The sequence below is a fragment of the Protobothrops mucrosquamatus genome, unplaced genomic scaffold (assembly GCF_001527695.2).
Source record: "Protobothrops mucrosquamatus isolate PMUCROS unplaced genomic scaffold, P.Mucros_1.0 scaffold57, whole genome shotgun sequence".
Classification (NCBI taxonomy): Eukaryota; Metazoa; Chordata; class Lepidosauria; order Squamata; family Viperidae; genus Protobothrops; species Protobothrops mucrosquamatus.
In genome coordinates, this window is record NW_015386437.1 from 163,947 (window position 1) to 181,861 (window position 17,915).

The 17,915-nt window shown below is 35.7% G+C and overlaps 1 protein-coding gene across 1 annotated transcript in view; it reads left to right on the forward strand.

Annotated features, from left to right (window-relative positions):
* The window catches only part of CEP128 (centrosomal protein 128), a 176,746-nt gene that overhangs the window by 149,892 nt on the left and 8,939 nt on the right, over window positions 1-17,915 (forward strand). The window contains exons 21-23 of the mRNA XM_015811933.1: window positions 8,939-9,016; window positions 12,918-13,031; window positions 14,560-14,662. Of these exons, the coding sequence (XP_015667419.1) occupies window positions 8,939-9,016; window positions 12,918-13,031; window positions 14,560-14,662 (295 nt within the window). The remainder of the gene's footprint in view (window positions 1-8,938; window positions 9,017-12,917; window positions 13,032-14,559; window positions 14,663-17,915) is intronic.

Sequence of the window (17,915 nt, forward strand, 5' to 3'; positions counted from 1 at the left end):
CTATTGATGGTCACTTGCTCTACTTGCTGTTTGGGCAAGAAGAGCAAAATTGATTCTCAAAGCTATTGCCAGACAAGCACGAATTGATTTTCCTATGTGTAGGTGCTTCTTTGGAAATAAGCACTGAACGGAACTGAACCCCCTAATTTCTTAGCAAATGCCTTCAGTCTCAATATGCTTTAGATGTTCTCCATTTTGACCTATTGTAGCTCTCTCTGCTTCTTGTAGTGGCTTTGCCAAACTAATCCTACTGTCCTTTCCTTCAAAAAGATTAGTTTGCCTGTCTTAAGATGTTCTGTATACTTTCTTCTTTCTTGGGCCAAGAAAGCTCCAAAACAGGAAGAAACTTTCCTCTCAACTGATCTTCAAATGAAAGAAAAAAAAAATCTAATTGAAACTATCAGGACCAATAACTTTCAGATAGTCTCTGTGATCTGTACAGCAGAAACCACAATATTTTGATACTGGCACTCCCGCCACTACTGGCATTGCCATTTCTAAGGATGATAGACTGACAAGGTTGCATCATTCATGTGAAATATGCAGCTTCAGGTTCAGCATAATATATGGGAGGTGACAACCCAAACTGGATTAAAAACTACCCAGTGATCAATCCAGGGACTCCCAGAGTTGAGATCAGTAATGCATCCTCAGGGTTCTTACTCTTTTATGGCTCAAATTTTCAGTAATGGTGTTCAGTGTTGAGCATCAGTACCATTTCTCTGGGCTTTCATTATGAATTAGGGAGTGGTTTCCAGTTAAAGGGAAGTAGAGACTCTGATTCCAAATTAATGAAAGTTGCATATGTTTTGTTGTATACCACAGATGTGAATTCTGGGATGCTTATTATTAACATCCGTCTCTCTTTTTGCCTCAATGTATCTTTATGGTTTGGTGAACTGTTTTTATACCATCTTCAAGATCAGTTCATATCATACTATTCCTATAAAGCCTGTTATAAATTTTATGGCTCCTTCTGGCTTCTTTTATCTGCCTCTGGAGTTCCAATTTGGTACATAGTACTGGCATTACATATAACCCCACAGGCTGATACCAAAGCGATTATTAACATAGACATGCAATCAGTCCATAAGGATTAGTTATTGGAATCAGAAGAACCTGCTTCTGAGAATCCTTTCATGTTTTTTTTCTTTTTCTTTGGAGGTCAAGTAAGATTATTTCCCACAAAGCTCATGTGAAGCAGTTGTCTCATATGCCTGCTTCATATGCATGATCTATTCTTGGTCTATAGTCTCCTTTTCTCATTGATAAATCTTACAGTTTCTTCACTCAGAAACCTGAACTCCAGTGTTACTTCCTATCTGGCAATGGATTCATGGGAAATAAGCAAGGAATTCATTGAAGAAGCCAGACTATGCTTCCTACTTCAAAGTAGACAAGATGTTGCACAAATTTCAAGAAAACAATTGTTTCAGCATTCAGCACTAAATTAGCAAGGTGAAAGAAATTCTAATGCATAGTTCCATATAATTCCATACAGATAAAGTGGAGTGCAAACAGGGTGCAATGAGATAGCATTCCTATTCAGCATCTGTTTCTCTGTTTCCTATTACAAAGTACCAAGCGTGTCACGCTTCTTCCATTTCTTTTGACTTCTGTGGTAGGAGTTCCATATGTCAGCACTTAAGTGCTATCCTCTAGGGTAGGTATTCTAGTAATTTGTTTTGTTTTTTTTCTTGGCATGGACTGGTACAACTTGCAAGTACTGTATATCTCTCGATAGGGGTCTTCCAGTCCCTTATTGGACCAATTGTGTTCATAACTTGAATTGGAATTGCACTCTAGCATTACCATTTCTTTAATGCATTGTCATCGTCATTGAGACATATTGGAATAAATTGGGAAACATTATAGATAGCTCCTATCTGGAGATGGTGGATTGTTATGAATCTGTTAGGCTTCCTAAAGTAGATTTGGCATATATCATGTCAAATATCTTCTGATTTGTCCTCCATATCTAAAATTTTATCTAGAAGAGATGTTTTAATGGTCACACACACACACCACCTTAGGTACAAAATACAACTCTCATTCTTGGAATGCCCACAGAAATTTGATATTCTGTGTTGCACAAACTCATTTTGCAGCGCATACATATATTTATGCATTAAGAGAGCTAGAGGAAGAGTGATTTGTTTTTTGCTTAATCCAACTGAATTAAGTCCTGATTGCCTCTCTCTCAAAAGCAGGTACTATCCATAGACATTCTATGCAAGCTGTTGGGTAACAACTTGATTCTGTCCCTGGATATTTATATGGCACTATAGGTAAGATTTTCAGACTGAAGAAAATAGGAACTTTAACAGTGTAATGTTGTCTTCCATATTAGCTTGACAGAACACCTGCCTACCATTCTGAGATATACTTTCTACTTACCCATATATGTAGTACACACCATGATGATGAACGAGGTTACTAGTAGTTGTGGATCTTTGCATGATCAAAATCAGCCCTCTTTCCCATCCTCAGTTTCCTGCTTGGCTTGTTATCCTAGTTCCTGAACCATTTCTTTAGTTGAAAAGAAACTGAGGAAAGAGTAGGAATATTATCAAAGTGTGCAAGGTTAGTCATATTTGTCATCCTGAACTATAGAACTATAGAAAAACTCCTAATAGGACTTCAGCAGACTATAGATATAGAATTTATATTTCTTGATACATACGTATCACTCAGAGCATCATTATTACCAGTAAACAACTTTGTATTACCCAGCATTGGAAGTAAGAATCCCTTGTTGGAGAATGTGCAATCTTTTTGTTACTGGAGTCTGGGTTTGAGTTTGTGTCTTCAAGACTAAAAATAAAAAGTAACATCTTCTTTTGATTTAGATCTGTCCTGTGGGACAACCTAGAGCTGCCTATCATTGCATATGCATCAATATAAGAAGGATTAACTGCTTACATGCTCTTTAAATATCCAGGGGGTTATATAAAGTCATGGAAAATAAGCACCGTGTGTTACCATTCTCTCTAAGAAGATAGAACATACTTTGCTGTATAAATAAACTTTTTATATTAGGAAAATGAGATTAATAGCAATCACTGTATAATGGAAAAATGCACTTTTAAGTAAATGCTGCTTCTGTTGGTCCAACTGGAATTGGTTGACCCTTATCAGCTTTATCACTGCCCTTTGCTCCCTGTTAATAACAAGCAGATACATATGTTTGTTCTCTTCTGGATTAGTTGTACTGTATGCATTATGGCACATCATTTTCAGTTTCTGGGCAATAATTAGCAGTACTTAATCACTCACTCTGTCAGGTGTTCTCACCAACCTTTTTAACATTTTGTTCTACATGATTAAACCTCTCCCTTTTAATAGAGAAAAATGCCATCATTAATATGGTACTCAAATCTAATTTCGGAAATTATTGAATGTGTCAGTAAATTATTGGTTTTTTTCTACAGGTCAGCTGAAATAAGTTTTTTTTTCTTGTTCTTGGCTTTTATGCTTTTATTTTCCTGTCCTTTCACCCCTCCACTCTTACCCATCTTCATAGCCAGCAAAACTATTGTAATGTAGCTGATGTGTTCTTGCCTGCCATAATGAGAGCACAAAATCTACTCCTGCAACCATACTCATGAATCATACTAGTTTTTCACATGCTTTTTGAGTGAAGTGAATATTAAGCTGGCAGCTATTTTCCACACAGATTATAATGCTGGTACTTAGCTGTTGGCACTGTTGTAACAAGCCTGAAACAAGCCTTCAGTTGTTTGGACTGCAATGAAATAAACAATTTTTGTCCTTTGGAAGCACATTTAAAATTTCAGACACATGAAAAAGAAAATTCTAAGTTGTACGCTATACTCGATACTTTTCGCATCGATTTTGGAAAATTGTGAATTGTGTAGATAAGCTCATGTATATCCATTGCTCCTTTAGTGTAGAATAAACATAAGTCCACACTCAGACGCAGTAATATTAAATGACTGCTTTTGGAGAAAATAAAATATCAGTGAAATTCAAATGTTAATGCATTTCATTACTTATCATCTCTGTATGTGATGAAGGTAAAAGAAACACGTTGAATTTTAAAGGGAGTGTTGTTTGAAAATCATATGCTCTGCAGTTTCTGGAGCATATTGTTTCTTTAAGGTGACTGCTGAACATTTAAGCCCCTTGTTCTGTTTTACACCGTTAACTTTTCTGTGGCTCAAGGCGCAGAGGAAGACCTGCTGAGAATCTGCTGTCTCTTTCAAATATCTCTCAACCTTTTCCAGCCCTTACAAAGACCAGGGCCACAAATGACTCTGGGAAGAAGTAGCAAACTATACATCTCATCACAAATTAATGGGGTGGAAAATCAAGACTTTGATGAACATAAGGCCACTATAAATGAAGCATACAATGTAAATGAGTGCAGCTTCTTTGTGGGAAAGAAGTGAGCAATTTAATGAGGAACAGACATTGATAGACACCTCCAAGCAAATTTCTTTTTTGGGGGGTGCAAAAAAACAACAACCAAGGTGTAGAAGTGTCCTCTAAGAGAGCTTTTTTTGAATATTTTTAAATACACAACTAAGCGTATTTTGCAAGGTGTAGCTTTAATGAGTATATGATGTAATGCCTGGAATTTTATAGAAAATATATATTAATTTAGTTTTCTTGATTAATTCTTCTTATGCTAATTGTGTAAAGATCCAAGTATGAAGCTTAAATATTTTAATATAAACTTTAGCTGTAGTTTTGCTAGAAGCACATTATGCTACCTACAGCAAAATAAAGAATTCTGTAGTGATCCTTTTTTAAAAATTGCTTTTGATGTTCACACACTAAAAATGCACTGAAAACAAGCAAAAGCCTTTTTGAAAGTAGTAAAGGATATAGCAAGATATAGCAATTTTCCTCTGAGCATTCAGATTTTTTTAAAGCTAATGTTGTTTTCCATCATTTTATGTGCATGGAAGTTAATTTGATAGTGGCATAAGGATTTTTGTTTGGAGGGGTATCTAGAATGGAGTGAAATGACCTGCTAATACTTAGACCAATTTCAATGAATCACTGTAAGTACTTCAAAGAAATTCACTTCTGTTTACTGCCAGACGTATAATTGCTATCACTGACTCCACTTTAGAGAGTTGTGAATCTAAAGAATCTTCTTTAGTACAATGGGTTTCTTATTTTTTGTAAAAATGATCACAGTATTTTAAATCAAATATATAGACTATGTCAATTATAGCAATAGCAATAGCACTTAGATTTAAATACTGCTTCACAGAGCTTTACAGCCGTCTCTGTGGTTTACAAAGCCAGCATATTACCCCCAACAATCTGGGTCCTCATTTTACCGACCTCAGAAGTATGGAAGGCTAAATCAACCTTGATCTGATGAGAACCGAACTGCTGAAAGTCAGCAGTTAGCAGAATTAGCTTGCAATACTGTGTTTCAACCACTGCGCCACCACAGCTGGAGTATTTATTTCCATTCAGTTTGAGATGCCCAAACCTTGAACTTTTTGATGTTTCAGAACACTTGTCAATTTTTCCCTCTGCACTTAGCTCTTTACCACAAAGGTAACACTCAGAAAGCTTCTATAAATCCTGGCAAAACATAAGGTAAATATGAATTCAAAATCAATAGACATTAAGCAATTGGTGTCCCTTGATGGGAATGAAGTTATTGACTATTGAAACCCTTTTGTTGTACTTGAACATTTTGTCTACTCAAACCTTTGGATACTATTTGGTTTTTCAAATTCAATTATCTATTTTGAATAATTTAATTAGAAGGATTATAAAGAACATCACTAATAGAGATCCAATATCAATGTTTGTCCTGTTTCAGGTATAGTTAGTTTATGGTGTAGCAAAGTTATTAATAAAGTCAAGAATCCAAGGCTTTGATAACTCATGGATAAAAGAAAAGCTGAATCCCAATTTACTTATCAGGATTTTCTCCAGGGATTTCTACTCAATGAAACAAAGTTGGTGGCAATCCAAGGGCACCTGCAAAGCCATTTTTGTTATTCCTGAATACATCCCTTAAAATATATCTCTTTTTCCATATCATTGTCTGTTTGGCCACTTGGCTGATTAATGTTTGGCTTAATTATAGTAAAAACAGGATAACTTGCAAACGCAGTTTAGTATCACAAGATCAGAAAAAGTAAAGCTTGGAAGATGCCTTGATGTTTATTTAGTCCAATCTTGTGCAAATGCAAAAAATCATTTCTACAATATCCTTGATGGATGATCATGCCACACCATAAATACCTTCAGCAAAGAGAACCCATCTCCTACCAAGACAGTCTGTTCTATTTTTGAAAGCTCATAGGATATTTCTTCTTGATATTCAGTCTCCTTCCTTGTAATTTAAGTCCATTGTTTCTTGCCATTCTTATTGAAACAGCAGAACAATTCAGACTCCACGTGCAGATATATGAAGATAGCTATCATGTCCTCTCACATTCTTACTTTCTCCAGGCTGAATACATCCAGTGCTTCTTCTCAGGCCCCTTAACCATCTAGGTTGCTGTGCTCTGGACATGTGCCCAGAACTGGAGGCAACAGTCCATGTGTGATCTGACCAATGAAAAATAGAATGATTAACTTGAATTTGACATTGTATGTATTTGATGCAACCTAGGGATTGTTGTTGTTATTGTTTTGTAAAGGTATCACACTGTTGCTCATATTCAGCGTCATATGATGCTGAAGATTCGTTGGTTCTTGTTAAAGTCTTTCTGGATTATGGCCATTGTGGCACTTTTCCTTTAGGAATTTTCTTATCCCCCACTCCATTTTTCTCTCATCAAATTTGATCATTTTATTTTCTAACTCTTATCTGAGTCATTTATAAATTTATCAAACATGCCTAGGTTTGCCAGTTAACATTTCCACATATATATATATATATATATACACACACATACATACATACATACATTAGGAATTAATTGTTTATACATTCATTTGACTTACAGTCCACCTTTCATCCAGAAATTTAAATAACCCTGTATATTAGCTTGAACCGAGAGAAAATGACTGGTCTAAAGTCAGCCAGTGACCCACCATGGCTCAATCTAGACTTGAACTTGAGTTACTCTACTTTTAATTTAATACCTTCACCATAACATCATACGGGCTTTCGGTCTCTTGATTATTCAACCAGCCCACATTTTTCTTCTTTAGTATTTCATGAGATAAATTCATATTGGAATCATTGCACCAGATCTCTTCCCTTAAATATTGCCATCTTGTGGGACCTAGGAAGTGTGCTTTTTCTGTTGCAGTCCCTGCCTTATAGAACATCTTCCCCCTTTAAATCTGGCAGGTCCCTCTCTTTTTAACCTACCAGAAAGTTGGGATGTATGGAAAATTTTGTGGGCTGCATTGCGGAGGTTCTTTTGTGGTACCAGGCATTTCTGTTTTTGGATTTATTGTATTGCATTATTGTATAATATAAATACAATATTGTATGTATTTATTGTATTTATTATATTCTCTGCTTTTATTCCTTGTATATATTGTTTTATTTATTTATTTACTTGTGAATAATTTAGTTCTAAAATGGGTGATTATGCCAATGTTTCAAAGAAATAAATGAATCTGCCTATCCAACCAAATCAAATAGGGACCCCACCTCTACAGGATTGTCACCTGACAGAGCCTTGAAAGAGACATTTTCAGTAGCTACCCCCCCACATATGGGGACTCCCTGCCAACAAAGATTTCACCCTCTTGTTATTTAGAAAATTAAAAAAACGTATCTGTCTCATTTTTCATTGGTGTATGGTAATGAAGGTAGGGTTCAGAGGTGGATGGTGTTTGCATTTTTTAATCTTTTATATGTATCAGGAGTTGGGGGGCATTGCTTTATATGCTGAGTTTCATAGAGATGTTGGAAATGGCCAACAAGCAAGCTAGACAGACAGACAGACAGGCATGCCTTCAAACAAATTATTAGATTCTAGAGTTTTGTCTGGCAAGCTGAGTGTTCTGTCTTTACCTTGGTCATCTTTCTGCCTATTTGGGAATCCAGGAACATTAGATATGAATTTATGGACTAAAGCAAAATCTAATATAAGGTCAAATTGTCGATAGAATAAAAAGTGCCAGAGCTACATTAAAGACCTTGCTTCCAGCATGGCTGCTCTGAACTGAGATCTTATAAATCAGAGATTTGGGGATTATGTGAATATTCAGAAGGAATTTCTCCTTGGGAAAAAGGTTGTTTGGATGTAACCCTTGGCCCACAAAGATCTGATTCTTTAATAGTATATAGCATCTTTAAGCTTGAATAGACATTTGCCTATGTTTTCTAGGTTTGGTAGAACTTTCATCTCTCCTGTGTCCCCAAATGAAGGGCTCTCTGCCTTGTAAATGAACTGAGCCTGGATATGCCTCCTCTAGAGTCCCAGCCTCCAGTGGTTTAAAATTGGGCAGCACATTCAATAGTTCAGGCAATCATATTATAGTGCGAGTGGTCTCTTCAGTTGAGTTACATTGCAGGATGTATCAAGGAAAATAAATGTACTAAACATGAAAGACAGAGGAAAAAAAAGTTTTTGTGTTCTGGTCTGTGTTGTATTTGTGTCCATTTGTATTTTTTTTATAAATAAATAAGAATAATTGATTCCTATTTATAATGAGCGAAGGGTTCTTGTGAATTTTTGTAGATATCAATATCATTTTAATCATTAAGTATATCAAAGTGTTCAAATATTGTGCCTCCAGATTAGTGTGAAGTGTGCAGTTTCCACCCTGAGGAAAGATGTCCAAAGCTTTAGTCCAATTTTGCAATTACTTCATTTATTTATTTATTAAATTTATATGCTGCCCATCTTGCTGTCCAACTCTCAACTTTTGTGAAACTATTTATTGTTCTACCATCTTGTGAATGTTAATGATAATATCACATGTGCAGGCTCATCATGAATACAGCCCTTTTGAATATTTCAATGTTTTTCAGAGTACTCAGTTGGCCTTAGAACATCTGGAATCTGCTCCTGAGAAACTGAATGTTTCTGAAAATAGTGGAGATTTTGGGGTAAGAATGTTGGAGATCTCTTTCATTTTTAAATATTTAGTAGCATTCTATACAATAGGGGAAAATATTATACTTATCTCTGTGTTTTGCTCCTTTTTTCTTTTGTTAATAACAATAACTATAAAAATAGGGGAAAGTATACTTAAAGCATGACATCTAAAACACATATTATAGACTTCTATTTGAGGTTCACATATTAGCATGAAGCTGAATAGATTTGTTTGGCAGCAAATTCCTTCTTTACCATTCCTTTACCTGTTCAAAAAGATATTTCTCAAGGAGAGTCCTCCCATCTTGATATGAATACCACATTGTAATGCCACGTAACAATGTGATGTTTTTAAGGTTTAATGAATCTAAAATCTGAAAATATTTTTGTCTCTCTATCCCGGTTTTTGATATATTCACAATGTTTTGGTAACCTTTTAAAACTTGATATCATTTACCTATGTGAAAAACTATTTGAAAAGTGATAATTTTTGTTTGATTTATTAAGATATAATGCAAGATATAATAAAGATACAGTATATTTACTGAGATAAATTCCTCAAGCCTTATTTTCCATATGATGACATCCTGGAAGTGTGTAATCTCATAACTGGTATTCTTTATCACACAACTACCAGCAAATTAAATAGGAAAGCAGTTAGAATATTATCGTTTGTTCATTAGCCTGAGTAAAACTGGCATTACATGACAGGATTATATTCATGTCAGATGTTTAAAATGCAGACTAAGTACTATATATATGAATGTACATATTTGTTTATTTACTAAGGCTTATTCTCATCTAAAACATCGCTATGGGTTATACTCTGCCTGTTATATAATCTAGATTGAAATATAATATGAATAAGAATACTCCCCATCCAAAAAAACCCACCATAATATCATACTTCATACTCTTTTTCAAAGGCTCTTCAAAAGAGTCAGGTCTTAACTGCTTTCCAAAATTGTAAGAATGATACTGCCCTTAACTCCAGGCTCTGTGCTGTTCCAGAGAAGATAGATGTAAAGATCAATTGCACCTGGAGGTTTAGTAGCAACCACTGTTAGATAAGATAAGATAAGATAAGATAAGATAAGATAAGATAAGATAAGATAAGATAAGATAAGATAAGATAACCTTTATTGTCATTTTTTTTACTGTGGGCACAACGGCACACATCAAAAATGAAATTTAGTTGTCCGCTCTCAAAGTGAAACACATACATGACACACACCTAAACATACTATGAACAACATATGCTCCTTAAATAGTGATGTAATAATATTGAGTTGAGCCTATTATCCCTCAAGGTCACCACATTTTGGATTAGATTCAGCTTTCAAGCAGTCTTCAGGTTTATTCCCTATAGAATTAATTGCAATAGTCCAAATATGAGCTAATACAGACATGAATGACAAGCAGCATTCTCCCTATCCAGAAGGGTTTTAATACAAGATAGAACTGTGGAAAAGACTGTCTTGGTCACATTCTTTAACTGCTCTTCCAGCAGAACTGTGAGTCCAAGAGGATTCTAAGGTTCTAAGGTTGTGAATGTACTGTGCACAAATAAGTGCAAATCTGTCCGGGAGCCCAAGCTCTGAAATAAGCCCCAATATCCTATTATGTGTGAAACAATGTTCATGGTGACCTGCAAAGCCTCCTGGGTGGCAATTACCATTCCCCTTTCTAGGCATATACATCCATGAAATATGGATGGGCATATTTTGAGATGAAGGCACTCATCATCTTACCTATCTAGGTCTTGCTAAGCCAAGTCCACTCTGTCATGATCAAGTCATGGATGAAAATAAATGTACAGTATCTGATATTCAAAAGTAATAGCTATGGCACAAAATTCCCAAAAGCCCAGCCACATGGCTCCTAAAACAAAGCCAGGAGGCTGGAAGTGGGGGTCATATCTACAATGCCCATTTCCCTAGAGGTTCTATCTCCCACTATATATTTACTGCTTCCACTCTCCTTTTGCTCTTCAGCCCTATTCTTTACATATACCCCAAAGTATTATCATCTATCTATCTATCTATCTATCTATCTATCTATCTATCTATCTATCTATCTATCTATCTATCTATCTATCTATCTATCTATCTATCTACCTACCTACCTACCTACCTACCTACCTACCTACCTACCTACCTATCTACCTACCTACCTACCTCTTTCACTAAGCCTATATATGCTACTTACAGTTTGGTTGTTTTTGACTTAGCCATTCAGCAGCCATCATACATCTCAAACACCCCACTGAAGCACCAACAATCATAGTTAATCTTTCAGTCTTTCCATCCAAGCCCAATATGGCAACTGCAAGAACTGGGACTCCCATTGAACTCAATCAATTATTCAGCACTGCTTCTACTACCACTACTGACCAGAACATCCCCAAATCCCACCATATTGTCCCAGTTGACTCTCAGGGCATTCTCCTCTCTTCTCCTCTCCTCCTATTCTATTACCATTTCACCTCAAAAAAGAAAAAGTAAAAAAAAAGAGTTTTCCCTGACAGGATGCAAAATATATCCTTTTTAGTAAGCCATAAAGCAGGGGCACTGGCTGAGGAATTCTGGGACTTGAAGTCCACAAGTCATAAAAGAGCCAAGTTTGAAGACCCCTGCCATAGAGATTTGGACTGATCTTCAGTAGCAAAACTGATATTCATACAAACCAGGGAAAAGAACTGCAGATAAAAACTTTCTACTCCTGCTGAGACCAGATTACAAGAACTGGCAATGTATCTTGGGACCTGTAATCTGTCCACTGCAGAAATGATTATTTAGTCTCCCAAATCCATCCTATTTTGTTCTACTCAATCTTGGCATTGTTCTTTGGTATGGTACACAGGGTAAACAATTTTGGGGGATTGAACACAAAGGATGAATTTTGGGAAGCTGGGCTGGACATGCTCAAAAGATCACTGTATATGGACTCTGGTAGTCATAAGGCATCCATTTAGAGATTTACACTAACTTGATAGGATGCTTTCTACCACTCTGCTAAAACCTTTGTATCATAGCATTATTGCAAATATAACAGAGAATGCAGCAAACCAATTTGTATGGATTTTTAATTTTAATTTTGCTTTAAATAGATAGGGCAGCGAGCCTAGCTAAAACTTTTGTGAGTATCATAGCCATTATTTGCAAATAAATATACCAGAGGCTGAAGCAATCCAGCTATATATGGATTTTTAATTTTAATTTGTTTTAACAGATAGGGCAGGGAGCCTAGCCTAGCACCAAAAGAGGTTTTGGATGAAAATTATACCAATCAGAGAGGCTTTTCAAGTAGTTCTTGCTAAAATTACAAACCTTTCATTAAAATATATTTCTTTAGAGATATATTCCATATAGCATTTGAATATGTTATTTAAAGTTGATAACTTAGAACTCCCCTTCCCAAAACAGTACTGAAATCTAGCAAAGATCGTCAAACATTATGGAGCCAGTTTGGTCTAGTGGTTAAGGCACCAGGCTAGAAACCAGAAGACCATAAATGCTAGTCTGCCTCAGGCATGAAAGTCAGCTGGGTGACTTTGAGTCAGTCACTCTCTCTCAACCCAACTCACCTCACAGGGTTGTTCTTGTGAGGAAAAGAGGAAGAGGAAGAAGTATTAGGTATGTTCTCTGTCTTCAGTTATTTATAAAAATAATAAAGGCAAAATTGAAAAAAAACCTATGAAATGTTTAAATTATAATATTTCAGTCTTCTCGCATGAATTCTTTCAAAATTTCATATTAAACTGCCAAATCTCATAACAACTTTAATTATTTTGAGGCCTAATGGGTCCAGGATAGATACAGCCCGTTCTCCTTTATCTCAGAATGATCCTTTGACCTTTTTTTATATTTATGAGATAATTATTTCACTCACTTGAAAATGTTCTGATTTCAGAATTCTCACAGTCAGAAAGAAATTATCGAAAAAAGATACATTAAATACAAGGAACTTGTGGGCTCATTACAGCAGCATCTGGAAGATTTAAAACACAAACTTGAAAGCTTCCAAGTAAGTTTGTTTTCTCTTCAAAGTTTGTCTTCTCTGTCTTTCTATGCAGCTAGTCAAAGAAAAATTACTGGCAATCCCAGCAATTCTAATTGCTGGGATTCTGGATAGTGCATAATCACAGAAGCAACATGCCAATTTTAATAATTGGCTAAAAGGATGTCAATTTGCATTACAAGCTCAGACCGAAGATTTCCAAAGGTCAATGTTCTGTCTCCATTGGTAACCTAGTAAGTTAATAGACGGGGCACAGTGGAATTATTGGTCTTTGGAAGAATAGAAGGGCACCAGAAGGTCTTTCAAAAGTTAGGGCCCAACAGGAATTTGGCAAATTGGTAACCTAGTAAGTTAATAGATGGGGCACAGTGGAATTATTGGTCTTTGGAAGAATAGAAGGGCACCAGAAGGTCTTTCAAAAGTTAGGGCCCAACAGGAATTTGGCAAATTCACAGCCACATTTGTAGCCATTGTCACATTAGTTTTCAACTTCTGTATTGGAAGTTTCCTTCCCCCCCGCCCTTCTCTTTCTCTCTCTCACAGTCAATATAGACTGATGGAAAATAAGGGCTATGACTTATGTCAGCTCCTAAAGTGGGAAAGTATTGTTTCAGGCAGCACGAAGATATATAGAGGTAAATCTATGGTCTATCAGCTTCGTATTTATACAGAATAAGTTCTCTATTTGTTATGCTCTACTTGTAAAAGTCTTATTTTCTTCTCAATTAAAGTCCAATTATGTTGGAGGAATTAAGCAGGGGGATTTCATTCACGTTTGAACAGTAAAGAAACTGAGAGAGCTCAGAAAGTCTGGCTCCGTACTAGGTCAGGGTCAGGGCTTGTCCATCGTTAGAGACTACACCACTACCTCATTTAGACACACATACAATACACACATTTTTTTTTCCATGTTTGTCAAGTCCTTCTCTGCTAGTGGAAAAAAGTCAAAAGCCTATTATCTATTTTTAGGATAATGCACTGGGAGCTTTTAAATTATCAAAGGTGGAAGATCAGATTAAGCTGTTAGCATGGAGACAGTATTAATAGAGTGTCAAGCATTTAGCTCTTAAACGCCTTTGTTTTCTTTCTAGTCTGAAATAAATCCATTGAATCTATTTATTTATTTATTTATTTATTTGCAAATGCTTATTTCATGCTGCAACAAAGCAGATAATTCACGGGATGCCACTTTACAAGTTTAAGGACTTTGCGTGGGAACAACAGAGAGGCCAATTCCTGTTTATGTGCATTTTAGCAAGGAGGGACAAGAGCTCCCAGCAGCAAATAAAGAAGATGACCTTTCCCAGAATTCTAAATGTTGTTGACAAAAGACACGCAATCTAGATGGAAATTATATGTAATGGTAACTACTAGATTTATATTCTGAACACTGAAACCGGATTTTACCAGTTTAAAATAGTACTGTCGTAGTCATATAACCTGGCTTGCGGTTATTTTGAATCACAAAAAAATAAAAGGAAATATAATCAACATCAATGTTTTTCACATGAAAAAAATTTCTTCTCTCTCACAGGATAAGAAGACCAATACTGATTTTTCTGCTATTCAGAGTGTACCTTCCAACTGGCAAAGTAGCACTAGTTTTATGACCAGCTCCTTGCTTTCTAAGTCTGAATGTAAGAATTGAGATTTCATTGAGAATCCTTGTAAACCTTTCAGTGAAATTAAGCAATTTGTTTTGGGAAACCAGAAACTTTCTTTTTGGTGCACTGAATTCCTTACTTTATTTGATTACTGTAATGAAAAAATAATTCAGGTTCCACAAATGCATGTAGTTTTTTCAGCAATTAAAGTATATAGACATGACTCAATCCTCATTGAACGAAAAGAGTCATTTGGTGTCCTTTTTTAGTCCATGAATTTAAAACAAATCATGTTTTTTTTTCTTGGATGTACTGTCTAAAACATTCGTCTGGAAAATAAATGTACATTTTATGTTTGTACATCCAGGGCTACTATCTTGGGTTATTTTCATTTGAACAGAATAGATAATATACTTCCATAAGAGAATTTAAAACAGTAGGAGTCTTGCCAACTGTTATTATCAAAGTTTTCCAAAGGCTATCAATATCAAAAATCTTTATTTCAAATTCTAGGGGAAAAGTAAAAGATAAACACCTTGATAAAAGGCCTGTGCAAAATGTGGTTTGCTCTTGGTAAATAAATACTGAATGTAAGACTTTTATTTTAGGTAGTTCATAATAAAATAAGCAATATTGCAAAATAAATAATTTATTTTTAATCACATGAGATTTTGCTGAATTTCTGTGGTAGTCCATCTGGGATATCATGTATGTGTAATGAATGTAATTCAAGAAGAATTCATGCAATAGTTGTTTTTAAATCTCTGCTATTTAATCTTTGCCTACCATGTCATGCAATTAATTAAATTCATATTTTCTATCAGGAGCATTGTTTAGTATAAAAATCTAGCTTCTGTCTGATGTTGGCTATTTTTAAATATAATAACATCAAATTAAGTTATAGGCACCCCTTCAAAACTGCTTCAGGAAATAACATGGTCTTATTTCTGAAAGTGAGGTGAACTCAAGCGATTATCACACTTTGCTTAGCTTTGGAGCACTTCACTACAGGAGAACTCTGGGAGGGGTTTCTTCAAATTTTGTAGGAGAAGACTGGGCAGCTGTGGCATTGTGTGTCCAAGATGGCCTGGCTGGGCAGCTACAGTGAACGCTGCAGAGTATGTACTAAAGCTGCCCAGCCTGGATCCTCATTCTGATCACTTGCAAAAGTTGGATGAGCAGTGTAGGAGGATCCCAGTTTTGGCAAGCGCTTGGTAAAATGTCGCTGAGTGGCACATTCTTTATGCTTTCAAAAAATCTTACAGACTGAGTGATTCCTTTACATAATGCAGGCATTCCCACAGCACACTTTGAAGCTAACCAATTTAAAGCCTCTCAGCATATGCCAAAGTATTCCAGGTTTGATGGTTCACACTTGCAGGATGAATTGCAAGTAATCCAAAACTGCCCAGTCTTGAAGCTTTGGGAAGTGCTAGAGGAGGATTGAGGTGAGCTTTGTCCTGCAGCACTGTTTCAAAATGATTCAAAGTCACCGAGGATCCTTTGCTGAGGCAAACCAAGTAATCTTTTTTGTTTTAGCAAAGCAAATCAGGCGATCTCCAAAGTCTGACTCTGTTAATCAAAGCATGTCTAGACCATTTCATACAACATGAGTAACACAGTGACTGAATCGTTTAACATCAGTACCTTCCCATCATCCCATGGTAACAGCATCCCACCTTTCTGGAAGAAATATAGAGCAAAAGGGATGGAATCCAGCAGTAAAGGACAATGCAAAAGAAACTGGCATGGGTCCCCTTTTCTCCACCAAATTAGTGGACAGAGAAACTGGAGAAATGAATACTTGATTCTTTTTTTCCTGAAGAAAGAGAAAAACAACAATTTCTTAAGGGCAAGCAATCCATTTAGAAAGTGAGTGTAGCACTGAGAAAACCCCATGGGAGGAATATTCTCATGAGGTTACCCTTGGGATTTAATGTAAGCATAAGAAGTCAGAGAGACTATGAAAAGCAAAATGTTCTCACATATCCTTTGCCTAACTATGTTACAAGAAAATAGAGAGTGCATTGCTTATACAGGATTGTATTTGTTTTCATATTAAGGGGGAGAGAATGCTAGTGTAGAGATAATGAGCCAAACAGAAATCTGCAGTTTGCATGCACATGATTTTATTTTGGTTTATTAAGTCCCTTCCCCTCCAATTCCCAAAAATAAATGAGATTATTACAGTAATCATCTTCTGTTATTAATTAATATTTGAGCAATAAAACTGGTAGTAATTCTTTGAGTGAGAAATCATGTTGAAATGATACATCTAATTAATACAAAATTAAATGACAGTCTCCAGATTTTCTGGTCCATAGCTCAGGGTTAAATTTCTCTGCTCCACTGCTAACAGTGAAGCCATAGCTCCGTAATAGTCATATGTTCAGCAACAAATCATATGCTTTACATGAAGGGCCAGATGCAATCCCCAGATTCTCAAAGAAACCCCAGAAAGCTGATGCCAGGCATAAAGCTGGTGCCATACATTGAATTAGATGGCATAAGGTAGTTTCCTGCATTTCTATTCTATTCTATTCTATTCTATTCTATTCTATTCTATTCTATTCTATTCTATTCTTATTATTTGGCTATCGCACAACTCTTGCTAGAACAGATGAAAAAAGACTCTAACTCCTTGGCAATCCAAGTAGTTAATGATATCCATTCATTCCTCTTCTGTTATCTACACAGATTTTGTTTGAAAGCAGGTCTCTAAAGGCCAAATATAACTTTCAGCTTTTACTATACTCAGAAAACCTGTTAAAAAGAATTTAGAAGTGCTGATTGATTGCCAGAAGTACTTTCTATTTATTTGCAGTATCCTACTATATAATGAACCACTTTTATACCTAAATAAAATAAAATAAACACAAAATAATACTTAGTACTACACTTAAAAGGGCAACACCAGAAAGGTTACTCATTCTATTGCAAGACCTCTATGCACTGAACTCGACTGCACCATTAATACTCAATGGGAGTGAATGCAAAGAATGAAGCTTGTTTTGAATGGCTCAGTGAGAATTAAACTCCAAATTGAACATGGCACTTATTTGATGGTCTCTGTTTTAACATAGAATTTTTTTTTCAACAAGCAATCATTCTGCATAATTTTTCTTTGTTGCATGACAAATACATAGAAGAATCTAATGTTAGATGTATTTCATGACATAGAAACTTCCATCTACTTTAATTATTAATGTTGAATATGATTTCACATTTTTTCTTAACATCTGGAAACCCAAAGGTGTTTTTTCAAAAGGCAACGGGACTTCCTTTG